This window comes from Myxocyprinus asiaticus, chromosome 14, assembly GCF_019703515.2.
Source record: "Myxocyprinus asiaticus isolate MX2 ecotype Aquarium Trade chromosome 14, UBuf_Myxa_2, whole genome shotgun sequence".
Taxonomy (NCBI): Eukaryota; Metazoa; Chordata; class Actinopteri; order Cypriniformes; family Catostomidae; genus Myxocyprinus; species Myxocyprinus asiaticus.
Window position 1 is genome coordinate 3,288,366 of NC_059357.1, and position 23,271 is coordinate 3,311,636.

A 23,271-nucleotide genomic window follows, 5' to 3' on the forward strand; every position below is an offset into this window, starting at 1 on the left:
GTGCTGCTTCCGGCTCGCAATGATGACGTAAGCATCACTTTTGGACGCGAAGCAGCCGAAAAAGTTTAATTTTCCTGTTTTGACTCTTCAGTGTGTATTCTCAATTAAATGTCTATTAAGGGTTCTCAATTGTCATTAATTAAACCTTGTGCATCAAATTAAAAAGGTCCGTAGAGGACAAAAATCTCCGCGTCAAATAATAAGTTCGTATCTTTGGGTAAGGTACTGAGTATGATTTTTTTTTTTTTTTTTTTTTAGATTATCACAGTCTGGGATGTCAGTGATTAGCAACAACATTGATTTTGCTGCATCATTATTATTTTTTGTGCAATGTCAGATTTTTATCATTGTATTTTGAGGGGGGAAAAATGGTGTGCCTTGGAAATTTATTATTTACAAAGATGTGCCTTGGTACAAAAAAGTTTGAGAACCACTGCCTTAGAGGACAAAAATGTCCGTGTCAAAATACTGCCATAAAAATATTATGTATGAATATTATTTACCACTTTCATTGACTTTTTTTTAATCAACATCAGTCCTGATCATAACTACCAAATATTCATTCATTTTCAGGATTTTAACACTTTAAATAATACCTTAACCCTTTAATTAATGCCACTGTTGTTTTTCACACACATACACACACACACGCACACACAGACACACATTTCTCAATACACACATACAAAACACACTCTGACATCCATATCAACACACACATTGCTGCATCATTTATTCAGTTGGCCTGCAGTGCTCTATAATACAGCAAACAGAAAATAGGGGAAAAGCATGTATTTGCTCCATAGGCTAAACATGAGAAAAATGGCGCCATCTGGTGGAAAATATAAAAAATGCAAATTTTGAAGCCAGGGCTCCGGAATGAAAGCATAATATCATAGAATTCATGATTTTATGCTTTAATGGCACTGGGATCAAATATTGCAGTTTTAATGGGTTTCAATGGGGACATTTTTGTCCTGAAGATCCTGAGTGTAACTATTTTGTGTACACAGTGTATTATAGATGTATTATAGGAACTGAGGTTGAAATATCAAAATTCCCCCAAAAATAAAAATACACACCTTTGGCAAAATGTACGCCGTTGGCATTAACAGACAAAATGACCGAAAAAAACAAAAATGAAAAAGACAAAAATGTCCCGAAGGTCAAACAAGGGTTAAACTGATAGTTCCAAAAATGGGTTTCAACATAACAAAAATAAATGTAATCAGCTCGGTGATCGCTATCATTAGAAAAGAAAAAAAAAAGAAAAAAAAAAAAAAAAAAAAAGTAAACAGCAGCCCACTAAACACTAATGACTGTGATTGGTCCATCCTGACCACCGCTGAGAAAAGTAACACTTCCTAAGTGACATCGCTGACGATGTGTTGCTTCAGCAACGGTTTGGTTAATAATAACAATTATTTCTGATTATTTAGATAATAATCGGAATAAGCAGAAACTTCAAACTGAAAATACGCAGTGAAGCAGTATTAAAATAATTATTATTATTCAGAACCATCGGACCTGACCAATTAGAAAAACGTCTGGAATGTTGAGCCCCGCCCATTTAAAAAAGATATATGTATAAGGCGGAGTCACAAATCAAACATATGTTTTCTCCATACAAAAAGATACCAAAACAAACTTGAAAACAACGTATGAGTTATATGAGACAGAGAAATTAATCATACGCAACTAAATAAAAATAAAACTAACAAACAACATTAATGGAGTTCTTTTCTTCCTCAGTTTTATTTATATGTCAGCACATAGTTGTGTACATTACATTTACCCCGTGCACCTCTGCACCATTCACCTTACAGAAACCTTTTAAAACATACAAAACACGAGTTTAATATCACATACATGAAGAGGAGGGGACCAGACACGACGAGCAGAATTCCAGTACGTCAAAGGTTTTCCAAATCATATATTCCACAAGTGATTTCAGAAGTATAAATACAATTCCAGGCTTATTTTATTATTATTATTATTATTATTTCATCTTTATATGTTTAAAATCCCTATCCTGCATCCACAAGAGAGATCAGACCGGATCTGACCCTAACACCTCCTCATGATACTAGTATATTTAAGCTTTACAGATGTGTGTGATGTGAAAGAGACAGGCAGACAGAGAGAGAGAGAGACAGGTTGGAGGTATCTTACAGACGCACTTGAACTGAACATCAATCGTTTCACAAATGATGTTCTAGTATTCAGTTTTCCTCGCTTTAATACTGCAGTTCTGTGATGAAGCAAATCTTTACACCGTGGTTCGTTTCGTCTTGTATTTCCCATGTGGATGTTCAGATATGTGCGTGTCAGTCCACGTACATCGGGGAGCTGGGAGACGCGGGCATTTGATCGAGGATCCTGCAAACGTAGCTGGCCACATCTACTGAACGCTCCTCGTACATCTGAATGAAAGGATGTTTCTGCAGCAGACAAAGAGGGAGAATATTTGGGCTTTAAATGAACCAAGATGACTGACGTTGTAGTTGAAAAATAACATGACCAAGCGTTTTTTTGTCTTGTTTTTTATTCTAAGATTTTAGGTAAATATGTATATTTATACATAAGGGAAAGTGTATATTTTAGGAGCTGTAGCTAGTCACAATTGATTTTAGATTCATCATGATTTTAATGTCCCTTGAAATGTTTTGGCAGTTCACACAAAAATCCTGTGGTGAGACAAATGAATATTTACAAAGTAAAAAATATTAAATGTATTTGTTCAACTAATACTAGGTCTTAAAAGCTGCATTTATAATTATCATTATGCATATATACATAGACCTACAATCAAGACTTTTTGTTTTGCATAAAGCTGGAAAGGGTTACAAAGTTATCTCGAAGAGCTTAGATATTCATCTGTCCACATTTAGACAAACTGTCTATAAATGGAGATGATTTAGTACTATAGGTACTCTCACTAGAAGTGGCCGTCCAGCCAAGATGACTCAAAGTGCACACCGCAGAATGCTTCAGTTCGGTAAAAAATAACCCTAGAGTGACAGCTAAAGACTTAAAGGAATCACTGGAACTGGTTAACATCTCTGTTCATGAGTCTACTATATGGAAAACATTAAACAGGCATGGTGTCCATGGCAGGACATCACGAAAGAAGCAGCTGCTTTCCAACAAAAACATGGCTGCCCGTCTGAAGTTTGCCAAAGACCTCCTTGACACTCGACAGCGCTACTGGGAAAATGTTTTGTGGACTGATGAAACTACGGTTGAATTGTTTGGGAAGAACATGCAGCACTACATCTGCTGTAAAAATTCACTGCATACCAACATGAAAACATCATCCCAATGGTGAAGTACGGTGGGGGAGAGCATCATGATTTGGGGCTGCTTTGCTGCTTCGGGGCCTGAACCGCTTGCCATCAGAGAGAAAAATGAATTCCCAAGTTTATCAAGATATCCTACAGGATAATGTAAGGGTGGCTGTGCGCTAGCTGAAGCTCAGTAGAAGTTGGGTGATTCAGCAGGACAATGACCCTGAACATCGAAGTAAATCCACTACAGAATGGTTTCAAAAAAAGAATATCAACCTTTTGGAGTGTCCCAGTCAGAGCCCAGACCTTAACCCAATAGAGATGCTGTGGCGTGACCTCTAGAGAGCCGTTCACATCAGACATCCTAAGAATATGGCTGAGCTGAAGCAGTTCTGTAAGGAAGAATGGTCCAAAATTCCTTCTGAACTTTGTGCAGGTCTAATCCGCACCAGAAATGACTGGATATTAACTCCAAGGGTTCACATACTTTTTCCACAGTACTGTGAATGTTTAATGGGATGTGTTCAATAAAGACATGAAAGATTATTGTTGTTATCTTAAGCACATTGTGTTTGTCTATACTTGTGACTTTGATGAAGATGAGATCACATTTTAAGATCAATTAATGTAGAAAACCAGCTAATTCCAAAGGGTTCACATACTTTTTCTTGCCAATGTATACAAAATACAGAATTAGAAAAAAGTTGTTTGAAATACTTTTATATAGTATAGCATGTCCAGGGTTTCTACATAGGGTTGCCATCTCACCGGTATTAGCCGGGACGTCCCGTATTTTGGCCAAAATTACAACGTCACAAGGGGTACCTTCCCCTTCCCCATCGGATGGCACTGTCCTGTATTTAAGTGCTCAAAACATCCCGTATTGAAGGAATCATGTTCTGTTTTAAACCTTTTTAAGAGTTTAAAGAATAATACATAAAAAAATATCGAAATTACACTCACAAAGAAGTTTGCAGCCGATTAAATATTTATGAGCTGAGAACTGAAAATAACTAGGGAAAAATTACAAGAAATTAGCATACATTTTCTATTAAATTCACAATAGAAATGTCCATGATATTTTTGGATTTTTTCAATTGACATTATTTAAAAAAAAAATAATAATTTCTTTCCGGAAACGTCAGTTTAAAAATTCCCTAATATTTCCAGGTTTCCATGTCAGGTGGCAGCTAAAGGTTCAATTTTTTATTTTTATTTTTTCTCATGGTTATAAACTATGTCTTTAGAAACCAGAATGAAACTGTAATAATGTCAAATTCTGCAATGTAAAACTTTTTTTTTTTTCCTACATTTTTACACTTTTTATTTGATTTTTTCTTGCACACCCCGATTTGAAAACCCCTGTACCGTCACTGCTTGACATGTCAACAACCCTTTTATTATCACGAAAAGGCAGAAATGTTACTTTAGCAGGAAACAGTCACTCACCAGAAGCTCCTTGTACTTTGGCCTTTTTGATTCGTCCTTTGTAAGGCTGTTACAAACAACAACAATAGAAGATTTGATTAAAACCATTGAGAGAAATGTATCAAGTTAAATGCATCGCATGTGTAATCTTTGCCAATCAATTATGTAGACTTAAAAAGTTGCAGTTCAATTCATTAACAGCAGGGGGAGTCATGCATCATATAATCAGATAACACAAATCTGGGCCATTACATCCTGTGTGCTGACAGTGCAAAATCTTCAAAAACAGGAAACGCTCAACATCGTGCTCCAGAACACGACTGCTCATGATTGCATGACTGGAAATGTGTGTCATCTGTGTGTGTGCGAGAAGTCTCACCACAGGTTGACAAAGTTGATGAATTTGGGGGAAAATTGTCTCTCCTCTGAGCTGCTGAGCTGCGGCGGGTCGCCCTTCACCACCTGTGTCAACTGATCAAACACACTGTTCCACTTTGGGTACGGAAACCGTCCTGTGGCCAGCTCATACTGAAAAAACACACATGCACACAATATTTCAAGAATATTACAGTACTGACCATACACAATCATTTTAGCAACAGTCAGCACACACACACACACACACTATTAAATCAAATGATAAACAGAACTCACCAGTGTGATTCCCAAACTCCACACGTCTGACCGGACGTCATAACCCTGTCTGGACGCACTGGGATCTATCCTCTCCGGCTGAGATACAGAGACAAATAAACAAGCACAGTGAACGATAAAGAAAGACTAAAGTCAAACACATCAGACTATATGTTCCGGTCGAGACACTTGACGGGTTTTAACAGGATGAAACAGATGTGCTCCAGTTTCATACTAACGGCTGTAAATGCTTTGTGTGTGATCTCATTCACAGTAAATATACATATATTACTGATGTCTACTGATTGATGATGTCATACTGGACTCTGTCCTCATGGGGAGACTTGCAGTATGAGATCACTCGCTCAGATTAGAGTATGACATCAGACAGCAGAGCTACTGCAAAGTGGAGATTCATTCATGGATGCCATTCCTCATCAGAAACATGTTTACAAAGCTTTCGAAATTAATAAATACCACAGACTTCTATTGTTTATATATACAGTAAACCTATTAATAATGACTAAAGACTCCCCCCTCCCAAATAAATAAATAAAATATAAAAATAATAATTATTAATCTCATTTTTCCTAAACTATTAGTAAACTAACCCAGACAAAACACACTTGTCCGTCTTTTTCTTTCTTTTAAAAAAAAAAAATCTTTAAATAAATCTCGAGAAGAGCATGCTATGGATTAAAGTGTATCATTCCTCATTCCCAAATGAATGTATAACATCAGCGAGGTCACCTACATTTCCCCCAAGGTAAAATAAAGCTAATAACTTAACATTCATTAATTTAGGTACTTAGTAAAGGTAATAGTAAATAAAGAGTTCACAGCATCAAAATGAGTGTGTTATAAGCAGTTCTTTTCACTTACACGAATGTTATGAGGTTTGTACTCGCTATCACATGACGCTTTTCTCTTTTCAAGTGACTGTAATAATCGTTTGCCTCAATTCTGATACACAGTCTGCAGTTTTCAATCAAATTACTGTGTAATTTAACAATTTCTTTTACAAAAAAACGTCAGATAAATATGCATTTCAATGTTGCTCTTCATTTCAGCCCACTTAAGAATATTATCCATTCCGTTTATGAGAATATTTTGCCAAAAACCACGCCGTTCACAGCAATCTCCCATTCATTCCTATGGGAAGTTCTGCAGAGCTTTTAGAGCAAGCAACCATAACCAAGGGGGAAGAGCTTAGCAAAGGGTCGACAGTATGAAAAATGCTAATAAAAACAAAATATAGTGATTTGTAAATTATATTCACCCTTTGTTATATTGAAAGCTCTGCAACTACACATTATATGATGTTTTTTTTATGTACAGTAATTTCAAATCAGATGATTGCAACACGCTCCAAAAAAGTTGGGACAGTTGAGTGTTTACCCCTGTGAAACATCACCATTTCTTCTAATAACACTTATTAAGCGTTTGGGCACTGAAAACACAAGTGTGTTCAGTTTAGAAAGTAGAATTTTCCCCCATTCATCCATTATGTAGGTCTTCAGCTGCACAACTGTACGGGGTCTTCGTTGCCGGATGGTGTGCTTCATAATGCACCACACATTCTCAATTAGAGATGGTCAAGACTGCAGGCAGGCCAATCTAGCACCCGCACTCTCTGCTTATTCGGCCAGTATGTGGTTTGAAGTTGTCCTGCAGGAAAATACAGGGACGTACCTGGAAAAGACGGTGCTGGATGACAGTATATGTTACTCCAAAATGTGTACATATCTGTCTGCATTAATGGCGCCCTCACAGATGTGTGAGTTACCCATGCCATGGGCACTGACACACCCCTGGCACATACAGACACTGGCTTTTGTACCTGACGCTGATAACAGTTTGGATGGTTCTTTTCATCTTTGGCCCGGATAACAATAACGACAGCTTTGTTTTTCAAAAACTATTTGAAATGTGGACTCTTCAGACCAAAAAACACAGTTCCACTGTTCTACTTTCCATCTAAGATGAGACCGAGCCCAGAGAAGTCGGCAGCGCTTCTGGACAGTGTTGATGTATGGCTTCTCCTTTACATAGTAAAGTCTTAACTTGAATCTGTGGATGCAGCGGCGAATGGTGTTGACTAACAAAGGTTTACTAAAGTAATCCCAATCCCATGTTCATGATATCCATTACAGATGAATGATGTTTTTTAAAACAGTGACATCTGAGGGATCAGAGATCACACGCATTCAGAAGTGGTTTTCATCTTGCCCTTTACACACCGAGATTTGACCAGATTCCTTGAATCTTTAACTATACTGTGCACTGTAGAGGGTGAAATGCCCAAATGCTCTTGAAGGACTAGGCTGTTTTTGGAGGCTCCTTATATACTATGACACAATTGCCTCACCTGTTTAACATCTCCTGTTTCGCATCACCTTGTTATTTCAACTCATCAAATTGTTATTAGTCTTAAATTGCCCCGTCTCAACTCTTTTGGAGCGTGTTGCAATCATCTTTCACAAGGTAAAACATCATATAATGTGTAGTTGTAGTGTTTTCAATATAGCAAAGGGTGAATATAATTTACAAATCACTCCTATTTTGTTTTTATTAACATTTTTCATACTGTCCCAACTTTTTCAGAATTGGGGTTGTAAAATACATTTTTAAAATCGTATTTGAAATCACGTGATGGTACAAGGAGGAGCACAATTCACAATTGATCGAGTGATTGACTGATCCAATGACTAAGTGAATGCATGAATGAACGAATGTGTGAATTAATGAGTGAACGATCACATGAATTATAGTGTGAATAAGAATGAATGAATGAACAAATGAATGAGTGAACAAATGATCGAGTGATTAACTGAACCAATGACTAAATGAATGCATGAATGAACGAATGTGTGAATTAATGAGTGAACGATCACATGATAGTGTGAATAAGAAAGAATGAACAAATGAACGAGTGAACAAATGATCGAGTGATTGACTGATCCAATGACTAAGTGAATGCATGAATGAACGAATGTGTTCATTGATGAGTGAATGATCGCATGAATGATAGTGTGAATAAGAATGAATGAACAAATGATTGAGTTAATGACTGAACCAATGACTAAATGAATGCATGAATGAAGGAATGTGTGAATGATCACATGAATGATAGTGTGAATAAGAATGAATGAATGAACAAATGAACGAGTTAATGACTGAACAAATGACTAAGTGAATGCATGAATGAACGAATGTGTGAATTAATGAGTGAACGATCACATGAATTATAGTGTAAATAAGAATGAATGAATGAATGAACAAATGAATGAGTGAACAAATGATCGAGTGATTAACTGAACCAATGACTAAATGAATGCATGAATGAACGAATGTGTGAATTAATGAGTGAACGATCACATGATAGTGTGATTAAGAATGAACAAATGAACGAGTGAACAAATGATCGAGTGATTGACTGATCCAATGACTAAGTGAATGCATGAATGAACGAATGTGTGAATTAATGTGTGAACGATCACATGAATGATAGTGTGAATAAGAATGAATGAACAAATGAATGAGTGAACAAATGATTGAGTTAATGACTGAACCAATGACTAAATGAATGCATGAATGAACAAATGTGTGAACGATCACATGAATGATAGTGTGAATAAGAATGAATGAATGAACAAATGAACGAGTTAATGACTGAACAAATGACTAAGTGAATGCATGAATGAATGAATGTGTGAATTAATGAGTGATCGATCATATGAATGATAGTGTGAATAAGAATGAATGAATGAACAAATGAACGAGTGAACAAATGATCGCGTTAATGACTGAACCAATGATTAAGTGAATGCATGAATGAACGAATGTGTGAATGAATGAGTGAATGATCATATGAATGACAGTGTGAATAAGAATTAATGAATGAACAAATGAAAGAGTGAACAAATGATCGAGTTAATGACTGAACCAATGACTAAGTGAATGCATGAATGAACGAATGTGTGAATGAGTGAACGATCACATGAATGATAGTGTGAATAAGAATGAATGAATGAACAAATGATCGAGTGATTGACTTAACCAATGACTGAGTGAATGAATTAATCTTACTGCCATATATGGTCTACAGCCTGCGTCTCTGGTTTTGGCGATGGAGTCCACCAGCTGCCCGCTGATGCCAAAATCACACAACTTAATGTTTCCTGTCCTGTCCAGGAGGATATTTGATGGCTTTATGTCTGCAGAGAGACAGTGAAAGAGTTTCAATCAGAGTAAAACAGAAATGCATTCATATCTAAACTGGCTTCAAACAAGATTCAAACTCCAAAATCTCATCCTCATCTAAACAGGAACATACTTTTAACAGACTTTAAAAGATGACACCAACACGTTGCCTCTCTTACCTCTGTGAATAATTTTCAAGCTTTCTTTTAAGTGGTTTAATGCTTTCACAGTCTGTAACAACAAAGGATAGAGAACATGTTAACGAACTCAAACTACTACATATTTTATTTAGGAATGAACAATAACTCACAGCTAATGTTATTTTCCCTAAAATCTCCTCTGGAATCACTTCATCTAAAGAGGAATAAACGTATTTGTAGAATTTGTCGAAGGAGATAGACATGAGCTCCATGCATATCCAGCAGTCCCCCTGTGATAGAGAGAAAACACTCTTGTAAGTGTCTTTGCTAAGAAAGCAGCTCTTACAACAGTAATGTGAAGGACAGACAGACAATCAGACCTCTCTGAAGAGAGCCCCGTAAAACTGGACGATGTATGGACAGTCACTACTCCTCATGACCACATCCAGATCCATCAGCAGCTGCTTCTGTTCTCGCTCATCTACCGTCGACCTGATTCTCTGTGAAACGCACACGAGCATCAAACTAGAGTTAGAGTATTTGAGTTTGCGCTGTTTTTCAATTGTTTTTCTAAGTAAACATTCGCTAGATGGATGTTTTTGACCACTGCGCCACAATGCTTTCCCTCTTACTTTGACGGCCATGATTTTCCCGCTAGGTTTGTGCACCATCTTGTTGACGGAGCCGTATGCGCCTCGGCCGATCTCTCCCATATCCTTCAAGTCTTCTGCTGTGAAGTCCCAGTGCTGCTCTGGCGAAAGCTTCAGCTTCCCAGATGACTCTATACTGTGATTTCGCAGTCTTTCTCTTTAAAACACACACGAAAAGAGAATAGCAGCCGGAAAAACACAAAACCAAATGTGTGTCTTGAAACTCTCCAGTCTCCACAGAAGGCATGTGTTAGTTTGAAGGCTAGTACACGGCACAGGTATCAAACACAGGGCACGTCAATATGGTTCAGGTGGCAGACAGCACACACAAAAGTTACCAAGGTTTTTCCCTTCTTCAAGAAAGAACAAGGTTAGAGTAAATAATCTATGTCCTTTAATAACGATTCGGGTCGAATTTAATGGAAAATATGCGAGTTGAACTCCGTGGCGTGGCAGAAATTTGAGCGGCCTCCGGAGTCGTAGCTGGGCACCGAGCGGCGGCGGTGTGCGTACATTCATAGAAAACAATTGTTTCAAATTTTAGAGTGCGCAATGTCGTCCGCCAGACATGTTCAGTCTACGACCCCCTTTAAGCTCTAGAAGAAGATGTAGTCCAAATACCCATAGGTGTTTTTTTTGTTTCATATGTGGATTCTCTTAAGATTCTGTTCTGGTTCTAGAACTCTATTTATTGGTGAAAGTTTTCCAAACAATTACCCCATTTGTACCTAATCCTACTTTTGGAAGTCCACCTTCCAGCAGAGTCAATTAAACCAAGGCTGCATCCAAGTTGGCCTACGTACTACTGTTGGTAATTGTTGGTTACTACATACATTGAGTATGTAGTAAGACAATACGCAAGTATTCAAATATGTGTCTTGATACCACAGACCATGAAACGTCTTTATCACATACTGTTTACATGTAGCTAAATTAATTACCTTAAAATATATTTATAGCAGATTTAAAACATAAGAACCTAGACATTTTAGCAGCTTTGACCTCACATTCTTTTGCACTACTCTTCAACTGAAAAAGTCCAATAGAGCGCAACAGTGCCCGCTCTATTTTTCAGCCATTTTGGTTCCGTTAGTATTTTTCCATAGGGATATTAAAAAATCCTTCATAAGAGTTGTAAGCCATGAACCAAACCAACCATCTCTGAGGTGAATCACAACATTACAAATTGTGATTTTAAGCAAAAAGTGTATTTGAAAATCGAACATTAAGATAAAGGTACAAGACTGTGTACTTAACGTCTTTAATGAGGGAATGAACTAAATTCCCATGAAGCATCGCGAATGAAGTAATCGAATTAAAATGATTGAAAAATGTGCCCTTTTTATGTTTATTGCAAAATATTTTAGTAGTTTGAGAGTTAGGGAGAGCAACTCGATTGGACCATTCGCAGCACGTCATGGGAGTGGTCGTCGCTGCAGAGCTCTTTTGCCGCACTTTGTTTGCCATGATTCTCTGATTGGTGGATCTTTCTCAACATGGATCTTTTAAATAAACATGACTTTTAAAATTGAAGTTGAAATAATGTGGACTGATGGCTTCAACAGAAGCATATACCATCGATTAACATCCTCAGAGCTCACGGTAGGTCTGTCTATAAAGGTTTAAGTTATTATTAAAAATCTATTCGCCGGGGCCTGGGTAGCTCAGTGGTAAAATACACTGGCTACCACCCCTGGAGTTCGCTAGTTCGAATCCCAGGGTGTGCTGAGTGGCTCCAGCCAGGTCTCCTAAGCAACCAAATTGGCCCGGTTGCTAGGGAGGGTAGAGTCACATGGGGTAACCTCCTCGTGGTCGCTATAATGTGGTTTGTTGTCAGTGGGGCGCGTGGTGAATTGAGCGTGGTTGCCGCGGTGGATGGCGTGAAGCCTCCACACGCGCTATGTCTCCGTGGCAACGCGCTCAACAAGCCACGTGATAAGATGCGCGGGTTGACTGTCTCAGACTCGGAGGCAACTGGGGTTCGTCTTCCGCCACCCGGAATTAAGCGAATCACTATGCACCAAATTGGGAGAAAAAAAATCCCCCCCCCCCCAAAAAAAATAAATAATCGCCTATGGACAAAATTTATGGGATTTTTATGTTCGAAACCAGACTGTTGCGCTCTATGGTGTCATGATGGTTCTTCATCGTTTAAGCTTAGTGTCAGCTCTAGAAGAGCTGTCTGATCAGACGTGAGTGTTACAGGCGGAGCTGTACTCACATGTGTGGATTCTGGAAAGGAAGTCCGGCCGTGTTCAGAGTGATTCTGGAAGTAGGTTTGATTGGAGGATTGGCAAAATTTAACTTCAGGGCTTTACGTTTACCTGATAGAGGAAGAGACCCTTGGATTAAAAAGCATAGCCATAATCTCTCAGGATACTGAAGGGGAAGACAACATTCACAGGTGTTGTGTTCAGGTGACCATAGAATGAGATGTCTAACTAAGCCATGGAAGATGAAGGAGGGTTGGGTATAGACAGATGTTTACTAGAGACATGCACATCTGAGCACCAGGAGAGGAAACCAGGAGCCAGATTTCCTAAAGCCATCAGGACAATGTCTTCTCACAAAGTTGAAAAATAAAGTAGATAACAGTTTTAGGAAATCTGGCAGCAGAAGACAGTGACTGCAGTCCAACATGCACAACCCCTGCGTTTAACAGAACCATCCCACAAGTATTTCTGCATCTATGTTTACTCTTGCAAATAATAGTGCTGTAAAAAGATCTGATCACATCCAGACATTAAATGAAACATCTGAAAATAAAAAAAAGGAACAAAGAAACTTACCTTCACCACATGCAACACCCGGCTCAAACCACTTCATAAGATCATAAATTAATCAGTAAACTGTCTCTTTATGTTACAGACAGCAGAGAACACAGCAAGACAGCCTAAGTGCACACTTTGCGCAGTTCATCTAGTTCATCCACTAAAACATCCACAGTAATAATGCAGCCAATGCAAACATGACAAAATCATACCAACAGTATCACATTTTGTTGAAACAACTTTAAAATCTGAATTACTGAAGACACAGGTGCTAATAGAAGTGGGACTTGTTTCCATTGAGAAGATACAGAGCCACTTAGAGGACAGGGTGGTTTTTCTTTTTTCTGAAATAGTTTTGCGTTCCACCGCAATCATAATTTTGTATTTATTATGGTTTTACTATACAATAACATAGTTTAACTATGGTTTTAATATTGCAGACTGTAGTTTTAGGTGGAAACCATGGTTTTACTATAGTAACATTGTAGTAAGTATGAAAAGGAAGTAACCATGATTTTTGGCAGAAATGATGGTTTTAATACAGTCCACAGAATCCATATAGTAACTGTGGTTTTACTATAGATTAACCATGGTACTTCTAGTGGTTACTATGGTTTTACTACAAATACCATGGTATTTGTAGTAAAAGCATAATAACACAAAAAGTATTACCATAGTTTTAATTTTCCTGTATTATTACTATGGTTTTACTACGAATATCAAGGTTAAAATATGGTTACTAAGATAAAACCATGGTAAATATATTGCGAAACTTTCAAAATACAAAATCCCCGCCCTGTCCTCTAAGAGGCTCCGTAAGAAGACAAGCTAATGTGCAAAATGTATCTAATGACTGTAGGCTAATTAATGATAATAATGATAAAAATTCAAACTAAATTTAGTAAACACAAGTAAAAGCAATATGACTCTCCACAGTGTTTGAGAAGCTCTAGACTGGGGAAAACTGACTTCTTTCCAAAAATAAGGAACGGTTTCCTCTCTCCTTCTCTGCGACACCACAAGAATGCAAGGATTCAAAAACTGGAGGAACAACATTCATTCTCTGAAATCTCATGGCATGTGCATCCATGTCTCAACAAGCTCATGTTTGTTTGAGAGCTGCATACGCCAAAAACATCCCTGCTGCAGCTCTAGAAAACAAAACTAAATGCAAATGGGGGAAGAACATAAACAGCGACAACCCCAAAGCAATATTTGCTACATTGGTTAGTAGATAACCATCTAAACCACCTGCAGAAAAACCCACCAGAGCTTCCATTACAATGTTTGAATTAAACCCCAGAAATTGATCAACACAGAAGATACATGCATGATTATTTCAATTATGAAGGGAAAAAGTGAAGGTTGATTTTGCTGAATTTAACCGCCTAATGATAGTGAGGACCAATCGATTGTCCAAGTGTGAATCTTTTCACTCCAAAGTCAATGGAAGCTCTAAGCTTTAGGCTACGTCCACATTAATCCGGATACATTTGAAAACTGCGTTTTCAAAATGCTCTCCATCCACACAGCCAATTTCAAGCATTTTCCAAAAGCTGCTCGTCCACACTAAAACGTAAGAAAACTCTTAAATCCCCTTACTGCGCATGCGTAAAATCTGCATTTCATGTATGGTCTGAAACACAATTGACCTTGTGTTCCGTCGCTGGACAGCAATTCCATGTAAACTTCCTGTCGCCTTTGAAGGAATGCAATGTGAAGGTTGTACAAAGTAACATCTAGATTTAACAACGCTATCAAAGTGAATAGCAGGCACAACAATGCCGCTACAACATGTACCGCCATCTTGATTGTTTTGGGTTGAATGGATCACAAGACCGTGTCTCACGACAACAAATACATCATCGTTTTCAGATATCTCAGGATCCCCTGTCCACACTACAACACGAAGACAGCATTTTCAAATGTTTCCATTTGGGAGAGCTTTTTCGAAAAGCTGTTTACGATGTCAAAATCGGCATCTCAGTGGGGACGGAAGGCCAAAGCGTCGAGAAAAATATGCTTTTTCAAACAAAAACGTATTAGTGTGGACGTGGACTTAGACTTGTGCCGATTTCTCACTAAACTCCACGTTAAGTAGTCGTTTGGTGCAGATGTACGTACGTTTTATGATTAAATGTTTTTTTAAAAGCCGATGCTAATGTGCAGACAGAAAAGGAGAACGTTAGCAAAATGTTTTACAATACTACACAATAAAAGTTAATTGTTAAGACAGTAATAGAAAGTAGTCCATATGACTTTCGCGTTTATTCCAAGTTTTCTAAAGCCAAACGATTACCTTGCGTATTTGCTCAAAATCTTCCCCTCAAGTTTTGAAATCTCATACAGTACATTTCAATATGCCGCACAAAGACGCAATGCACCAGTTGACGTCAATCAGCAGTTCAGTTTCAAAACTTAAGTGATCTTGGTTAAACTAAAACCATCTAAGGGCAGACCGGCTAGCCACCCGCCACCACTAGCATGCAGAACGGTCAGCCCTAGACCGGCACAAGTCTACCAGACCCCGCGTGTGGATGGATTAGTGTCGAGCAGAAGACAGACTTCCCCAGATCAGCGTCAGATGTGAGCAGAGTGAACAGACACGGTTTAGAAGAATTGGCTTACTTTGGGGAACTCCAGACAGGTTTATCTGAAACCCTGGTGGTGAGAAGAACAATGAACACTTCACTCATCAACACACAAACATGGTTTAATGTGGCAAAATGCCTTCCTGAAACTATTCACAGCCTCTGTTCATAGACAATGTTAACTCTGTTACCTGTTATTATGTGTTATCTAGCACACTAGTGTGAATGTATGCGTGTTAATCAAAATGAAACAGCATTCACAACTCATTTTACTTCCATAAAGGGACATATTTGGGTGTTTCTTCAACTTTGGGCACTTTATGCAGCACTGTGGATTTGTCTATTAATAATGTCCAACAGTTAATGTGCATGCATCACTGAAGATGAATGTCATCTTTTCTTTTCTGGAAGTCATGACAAATTCCACCACGTGTCATTTCCAGCACACCTCAAATTATCTATTGTGTTTCATAGGAATCTGTGCTGGAAATGACATGACTAAATTTTTTAGTTTTTTTAAATTAAACAGCCGACTCGCTTGTTTTGTTAATGCTTACTTTATAGCTACAATTTTATATTTCCTAAATACACATAATTACATAATATGTTCACACTTTTTGTGTAATTATGGTACAATTACAACTTGATTGTAACTGATGTCAAATAAACATATTCTGCTCACAAGTGATATTTCCCTTGTCATTTCTTTGTTTTCTTCAAACATCACTTGTCTCATTAGGGTTAAAACTGTTTGTTGTGGTGGAAATTACACTACAAATGTCGGATGGTCGTAATTTAAAAAAAAAAAATTACAGAAATCATTTTCACCAAATAAATATTGAAATGATTTGTTTCACTGTTTGTTTAGATTATTATAGTTTTAAACATGTAATAATTCCTATTTTTAAAATGGATTTTCATAGTTTAATATTAAAAGTCTGGATCTGGGACAATGCTAAAAACAGCCAAATATATACATAAAAGACATTTGAAAAGTACCAAAAATAAATGGCGAAGGCTTGGTAAAAAAAGCTTCAAATTCAGATTTAATGCGACCTTCAATATAACAAAAAAGTAAAAAGTTGAAATCTGTTAGTTTTAATAAAAATCAACCCCTGGGACATGAAAGTGCTCGAAGTTGAAGAAACGGCCATTTATGAATGAAAAAGGATATTCAATGGAAAAAAACAGTAAAGTTGGACTGATTATTGTATTAAATTATTGCATTAACTATTGGTAGCCTAAAACATGCCTACAAAAAAAACTAAAAATGGATAATTATTTAACATTAACCAACAGCATTCACAATAAGATCAGGAACGTGTATCATGAAAGTAAATAGGGTCCATTTTGATTTCATGTTGACTATAATACGCACAATTTGTGATGATCAGAAAAAACAAAACAGAAATATTAATATGCAATGACAATGTCTTAGCCTATGAACAGGACAGCGTTCCAAAATAAGTAATGACAGTGGTGAAAGAATATTAGTGCATTGAGCTAAATCTGTCAAAATATCACTGTACCAATTTACAGGAGCAAGAAAAAGTATGTGAATTACCTGTTTTTCTGCATTAATTGGTCATAAAATATGATCTAATCTTCATCAAAGTCACAAGTAAAGGCAAACAGAAACACATCCCGTTAAACATTCACAGGGCTGTGGAAAAAGTATGTGAATCCCTTGGCTAATGACTTAATCAAAAGCTACTTAGAGTCAGGAGTTGGTAAACCTGGCATCCAATTAATGAAACAAGATTGAAGGTGTGGGTTAGAGCTACTTTGACTTATAAAAAGCACTCAAACATTTTGAGTTTGCTATTCACAAGAAGCATCTGCTGACGTGGACCATGCCTCGCAAAAAAGAGATTTCAGAAGATCTACGAAAACAATTAAGAATTGTTGCTATGCATAAATCTGGAAAAGGTTACAAAGTTATCTTGAAGAGCTTAGATATTCATCTGTCCACAGTTAGACAAATTGTATATATATGGAGATGATTAAGTACTATAGGTACTCTCACTAGAAGTGGCCGTCCAGCCAAGATGACTCAAAGGGCACACTGCAGAATGCTCAATGTGTGACAACTAAAGACTTGAAGGAATCAGTGGAACTGGTTAACATCTCTGTTCATGAGTCTACTACACGGAAAACATTAAACAGGTATGGTTTTCATGGCAGGACACCACGAAGGAAGCTGCTGCTTTTCAACAAAAACATTGCTGCACACCTGAAGTTTGTCAAAGACCACCTTGACACTCCATAACGCTACTGGGAAAATGTTTTGTGGACTGAGCACCATGATTTGGGGCTGCTTTGCTGCTCTGGGACCTGGACCTCTTGCCATCATCAAAAGAAAAATTAATTCTCAAGTTTATCAAGATTGATAAAGATCACATTTTAAGATCAATTAATGCAGAAAACCAGATAATTCCAAAGGGTTTACATACTTTTTCTTGCCACTGTATTAAAACATGAAAATGTTAATAGAAATGTAATTAACTCAATACTAGGAGGCGTCACAGGTTAACACTGTCATGAGAATGACATTATCTAGCTCCAAGTAACGCAAGTGAACAAAGCTGAAGAATCATTCATAACTGCTGCTCAACGTAACCCACTCTCAATAACAATATATTTCCCATTCAACTCCCAATATTCGGGAAAACACAACCACATATGACTTCGCATTGACCATCAAAACTGAACCTTTGCGCCGGGATGTGCATCAGTGAACTGGTAAACATGGAAAATACGTTGACATGCAGAGGAATATCACAAACAGCAGTCAACAAACCAGCAGAACATAAAATAATGAAAACCATCAGACTAAGAAATGAAGAAGAGAAAATAAAAACGAAACTATGAGGGCATCTGGAGGGGAACAAACTGCAGTTCTGAGGAAATAATTTTGCAAGGTCTCACCGTGGTTCAGCGTCAGGGAGGATTGTGGGGAAGTGGAAAGAGATAAAGCGAGAGAAATATCATGAGAGGAATTATTCTGTTTGGTTAAGAATCAAATAGAGTTGTCATACAGAAATGTCATACAGAAATCCGTCCGGTTGAGGTTTGGGGACTTCAGACCATAAAATAATAAAATCTATGTTGAAAAATCATGTTAGATTCCTTCATGACAGACAACAATAAGAAAAACGTTTCGTAACACAGAATGACAGAGAACATAGAAACGATAAATGTGTCATTTTGCAACAGGTTTATACAACACTGGCTGTGTCAGAAACCTAAACCAGCTGTGTTACTGTGAGTCAATGACTAAACAAGCAGCATTTGTATATGAAGGTACTTCAGAAGAAACCGGTTTCACACAGACTTCCAAGGCACCATATAATTGTCTAGAGCAAATTCAAGTGAATTTCAGACATAACCAAAAATATTTTTTATGGAATATAATGCTTATTTTAGGATAAACTGTGAAAAAGATGCATCTAGATGCCTATAGGCAGCATTTTTTAGTTTTCCGACATTGCCATTGTTGTGACTGATTTCACAAAACCCTGTGTTATAACTTTACATGACATTCTACTCTCAAAAAATAAATATATATATATATATATATATATATATATATATATATATATATATATATTAGCCTATTTTAAAATGTACGCATTTTAATTTAATTACAAATTTCCATCAAAGTGAATTGAGGAATCTTTAATGAAAACACAATTTATTAAACGCAAATATATTAAAGTTTTATTAATTCAATTTTGTTCAAGATTATTCAAAATATTTGTTATGAAAGTGAAATGCGTAAATCTTAAAAGTAGCCTATTAATTTATCTGGTTTGAGTGTACTACATAAATATAAATCAGTATATCAGTACAGAGAATGAATCTCAGGGTCGTACTTCACCTCCAAATATAATATTATATATTGCACAATAAAAATAAGCTTAAGACAATTACGTTTTTTTTTTTTTTTGCATTGTAATATTATTTTAGTGACTATTAAGCACATTTTCTTTATTACAGTAAAAGCATTACTGTTATACAATTATCTTTCATTAATTTAATTATGAACTAAATCAAATACTTTGATTTGAATAATATACCCTTAGGGATGCACCGAAGTATCAGCTGCTGATATTTATCTGCCAATTTTTGACCAAATTAATACCATCGGCATATCGGTTATAAGCATGATATGAAAAACCTATGATTAATTTATAATCAATTAGTAACACACTTTGTAAAAACTCCAGAAATAATGATTTTGTAGAAGGGCTGGCACTCCTAAGAACATGCATTTAATTTTTATTCTGTCTCGTTCTCACGTTAATATGGAAAAAATGCCATAAACGGGCATGACAGTTGTGGAAAAATGGCACTTACCTATAGGCTACATGATGAGGGAAACCATTTAAAACACTTTGAAACCAGCAGACTTTAGACTTCTGAGATATTGGTATGATATTCATTAATGCTGCATGATTGTTTGAATTAAGATTAAAATCGCAATATGGGCTTGTGCGATTACTAAACCTTAAAAGGTTGTGTTTCTTCATTCAGCGCTTCAGTCAGCGCTGTGTGAGCAAGCGGCGCCCTGTAGTGGTCTGGATGGCATTTTCCATTATCCTTTATACCACTATAATACAGAATTTAAAAGTGGGTTTTGTTCCTTCGGTTTAAACTTTTTATTTTTCCATGATGTGACTGACATTTCCGTGGCATAATATGAATTTGTAATGTTCTATCATATACAGTACATACATGTAAAATGTGAGTTCTGTTGTTTTGAACTACAAAAATAACCCTTATTTTCATATAAATCATGTTGTCCTATTTAGTTATTTTTTTCTTTTTATCTTCTACTTATCTTTCATAATGGCTCTCTTTAAAAATTGTGCCTGTCATGTTTTTATCAGATCCAATGTTCAATGGAAATTATTTAATGTTAGAACAGTGAAAACACTTTTGTACCTCTTTGTACATTTTTAAAGCATTATTCCAAAGTAAAACAGTGATATAATGACAAAATCCCTAATTATATTATATTACATAATATTATATTGCACAATGAAAATGAAGCTTTACAATTAAGACTGTTTAATGCATTGTAACGTTCATTTAGTGACTACTAAACATTTTCCTTATCACGGTAAAAGTACTACTGCTATACAATGATCTTGGGCAGTTCAACAAATTCTACCATGATGTATAAATACTCTGATTTAAATAATATATCACTTTACTCACATTACGGTAATGAGATTTGGGAAGGAAACAGGCTTAGTTGTCATGAAAATAATGTAACAATGCAAATAATAATACTAATAATAATGGTGCCATACATAGGCTTCTTCAAACAAAAAATGCAATGTCTTATTTTATTTGAAGTGAAATATGACCCGCACATGTTCTTGACAGGTTTCATGAGATTCACTCTAACACGTGCTTTATAATGAAAGAGGAATACTTCTTCTGAGGTTCATTAATGAATTAGTCTACATTTAAGCCAACACATGATAACTAGTCCTAACCATTGAATGTAATGTTCGTAACTACCTGAATCACTCTGACACCTCCAGCATGAGTTCATCTCTGAAAATAAAAATGAAATAAGCTGCTTTGTACAGAATACCCACACTTACTGTTGTATATGAAATAACTGAGGTTTGCTTAGTGAATTTTAGACCAATCGTGAGCTGTAACTGGTATATTACAGGTATCAAAAAGCAGTGCACTTTGAATAAAAAATCTGGACTAGAGGTCGACCAATATATCGGTTTTACCGATTAATCGGCACCGATAGTTGCTTTTTGGAACTATCGGTTATTGGCAAAATTCACACTGATAGTTGCCGACAGGTTTTGTCTTTTTTATTTCTCTGTGGACTCAAATTAAGAGTCCCGGGTGTATTTCAGGCTTGCTTATAATTAAAAGTCCTGCGTTATTCACCAAATCTGATTTTTTTTTTTCTCTCTGATTTTTACTGTAATTTTGGTTGCACATAAACTGCATTTGGGATTTCATTCATGTTGGACTCCTGATGCCTCAATGTCTGTGTGTGTTACATTTAGAAACGACTAAGACATTTTTTTAACATTCAATAAATAGGTGGACCTGAGTAGCTCAGCAAGCAAAGACGCTGACTTCCACACCTGGAGTCGCAAGTTTGAATCCAGGGCGTGCTGAGTGACTACAGTCAGGCTTCCTAAGCAACCAAATTGGCCCGGTTGCTAGGGAGGGTAGAGTCACGTTGGGTTAACCTCCTCATGGTTGCTATAATGTGTGGTTCTCGCTCTCGGTAGGGCGCGTGGCGAGTTGTGCGAGGATGCCGCGGAGAATAACGTGAAGCCTCCACACGCGCTACGTCTCCGCGATAATGCACTCAACAAGCCACGTGATAAGATGCACGAATTGACGGTCTCAGACGCGGAGGCAACTGAGATTCGTCCTCCGTCACCCGGATTGAGTCACTACGCCACCACGAGGACTTAGAGCGCATTGGGAATTGGGCATTCCAAATTGGGGAGAAAATCGGCCGATTAATCGGTTATAGGACGTATCCACCAGCTTAGTTATCGGTAACGGCAAAATCCAATATCGGTCGACCTCTAATCTGGACCTTTAAATAACATCAAGCCAAATAAAATAAGAATAGTCCTCATTTCAGAGTATGCAATGCATACTTTTATAACAGGTTCAGTCCTCTTGAAATAACATGAAATTCAGTGTCCTGACCAAGAATTAAACCCCGAAGGGGTTCCAACCTACAGCCTTTCATTTACCAAAATAACCACTGATGGAGCCTCACAGTAACAGATCTCAAAATAATATTAACTTTGAACTCAGACTCACATTTATATGACTTAAAAACCAAATATATTCCATTAGGATTCACATAAACGCACTATGATAGCTGGTTAAGTACCTAACATTAACCCATTCAATCATAAATGTAATGTAAATAACGTCCAAAATTAATCACATGCAATCACATATTCTGTGATTCACAAATTACTTAAATAACACATGAGCCTTTATATGCATTAATAAATAACGCTTAAATTCCCTTAAAATACGCAAATGTAGCTAAAGTTTATATTAGCATTGACGTGCCGTTAGCCACCGAGCTAATGTATGTCAACAAACTACAACCTAAAAACTAACGATAATGTTACATATGTCAAAATAACGCCAAACAAGATGTGGACACGCGAAATAAACATGTTTCATGTAGTGCATCTATTAAATAATGCTACATGTTAACGGGCCTGACAGTGTTTCGCTTATTAGATCACATTAAAGAGGTCAAATGTTTGTGGTTCTGGTGTGTTCTCACCTTGCATGCTGCTCATGGTGCTGCTGATGTGTTGGTTTTGGGTCGGATGGTGCTGTGGTGTGTTGTTACTGCTCAGGTTCGAGGCTGATGTTGAGTTACTGCTGGAAGTCGCCATTTGGGTTCGAGTTTCAGCAGCCAGTGTAGGGCTGCAATGCAGAGAGAGAGGGAGAGAGAGAGAGAGAGAGAGAGAGAGAGAGACTATAGCAATCTACAGCTCTCTCTCTCTCTGTGTGTGTGTGTTTAATATTAATGTGAA

At 37.0% G+C, this 23,271-nt stretch overlaps 1 protein-coding gene across 5 annotated transcripts; it reads right to left on the reverse strand.

Moving 5' to 3' along the window:
* Positions 1-1,731: 1,731 nt before the first annotated feature.
* On the reverse strand, positions 1,732-23,183 carry LOC127451998 (dual specificity mitogen-activated protein kinase kinase 4-like). 5 transcript variants are annotated; one of them, XM_051717110.1, is made up of 13 exons: positions 23,016-23,183; positions 21,236-21,271; positions 15,741-15,773; positions 12,563-12,665; positions 10,324-10,498; positions 10,072-10,191; positions 9,862-9,981; positions 9,731-9,782; positions 9,438-9,565; positions 5,370-5,447; positions 5,095-5,243; positions 4,737-4,782; positions 1,732-2,441 (listed from the first exon to the last, which is right to left on the reverse strand). In XM_051717110.1, the coding sequence occupies exons 1-13, from the start codon at positions 23,128-23,130 to the stop codon at positions 2,328-2,330; spliced, it is 1,269 nt and encodes a 422-aa protein (XP_051573070.1). In that variant the 5' UTR covers positions 23,131-23,183; the 3' UTR covers positions 1,732-2,327. The 5 variants fall into 5 exon arrangements, with proteins under 5 accessions (XP_051573070.1, XP_051573073.1, XP_051573071.1 ...); XM_051717113.1 differs by lacking the exon at positions 15,741-15,773 and having other exon boundaries at positions 12,563-12,653; XM_051717111.1 differs by lacking the exon at positions 15,741-15,773.
* Between the last annotated feature and the right edge of the window lie 88 nt (positions 23,184-23,271).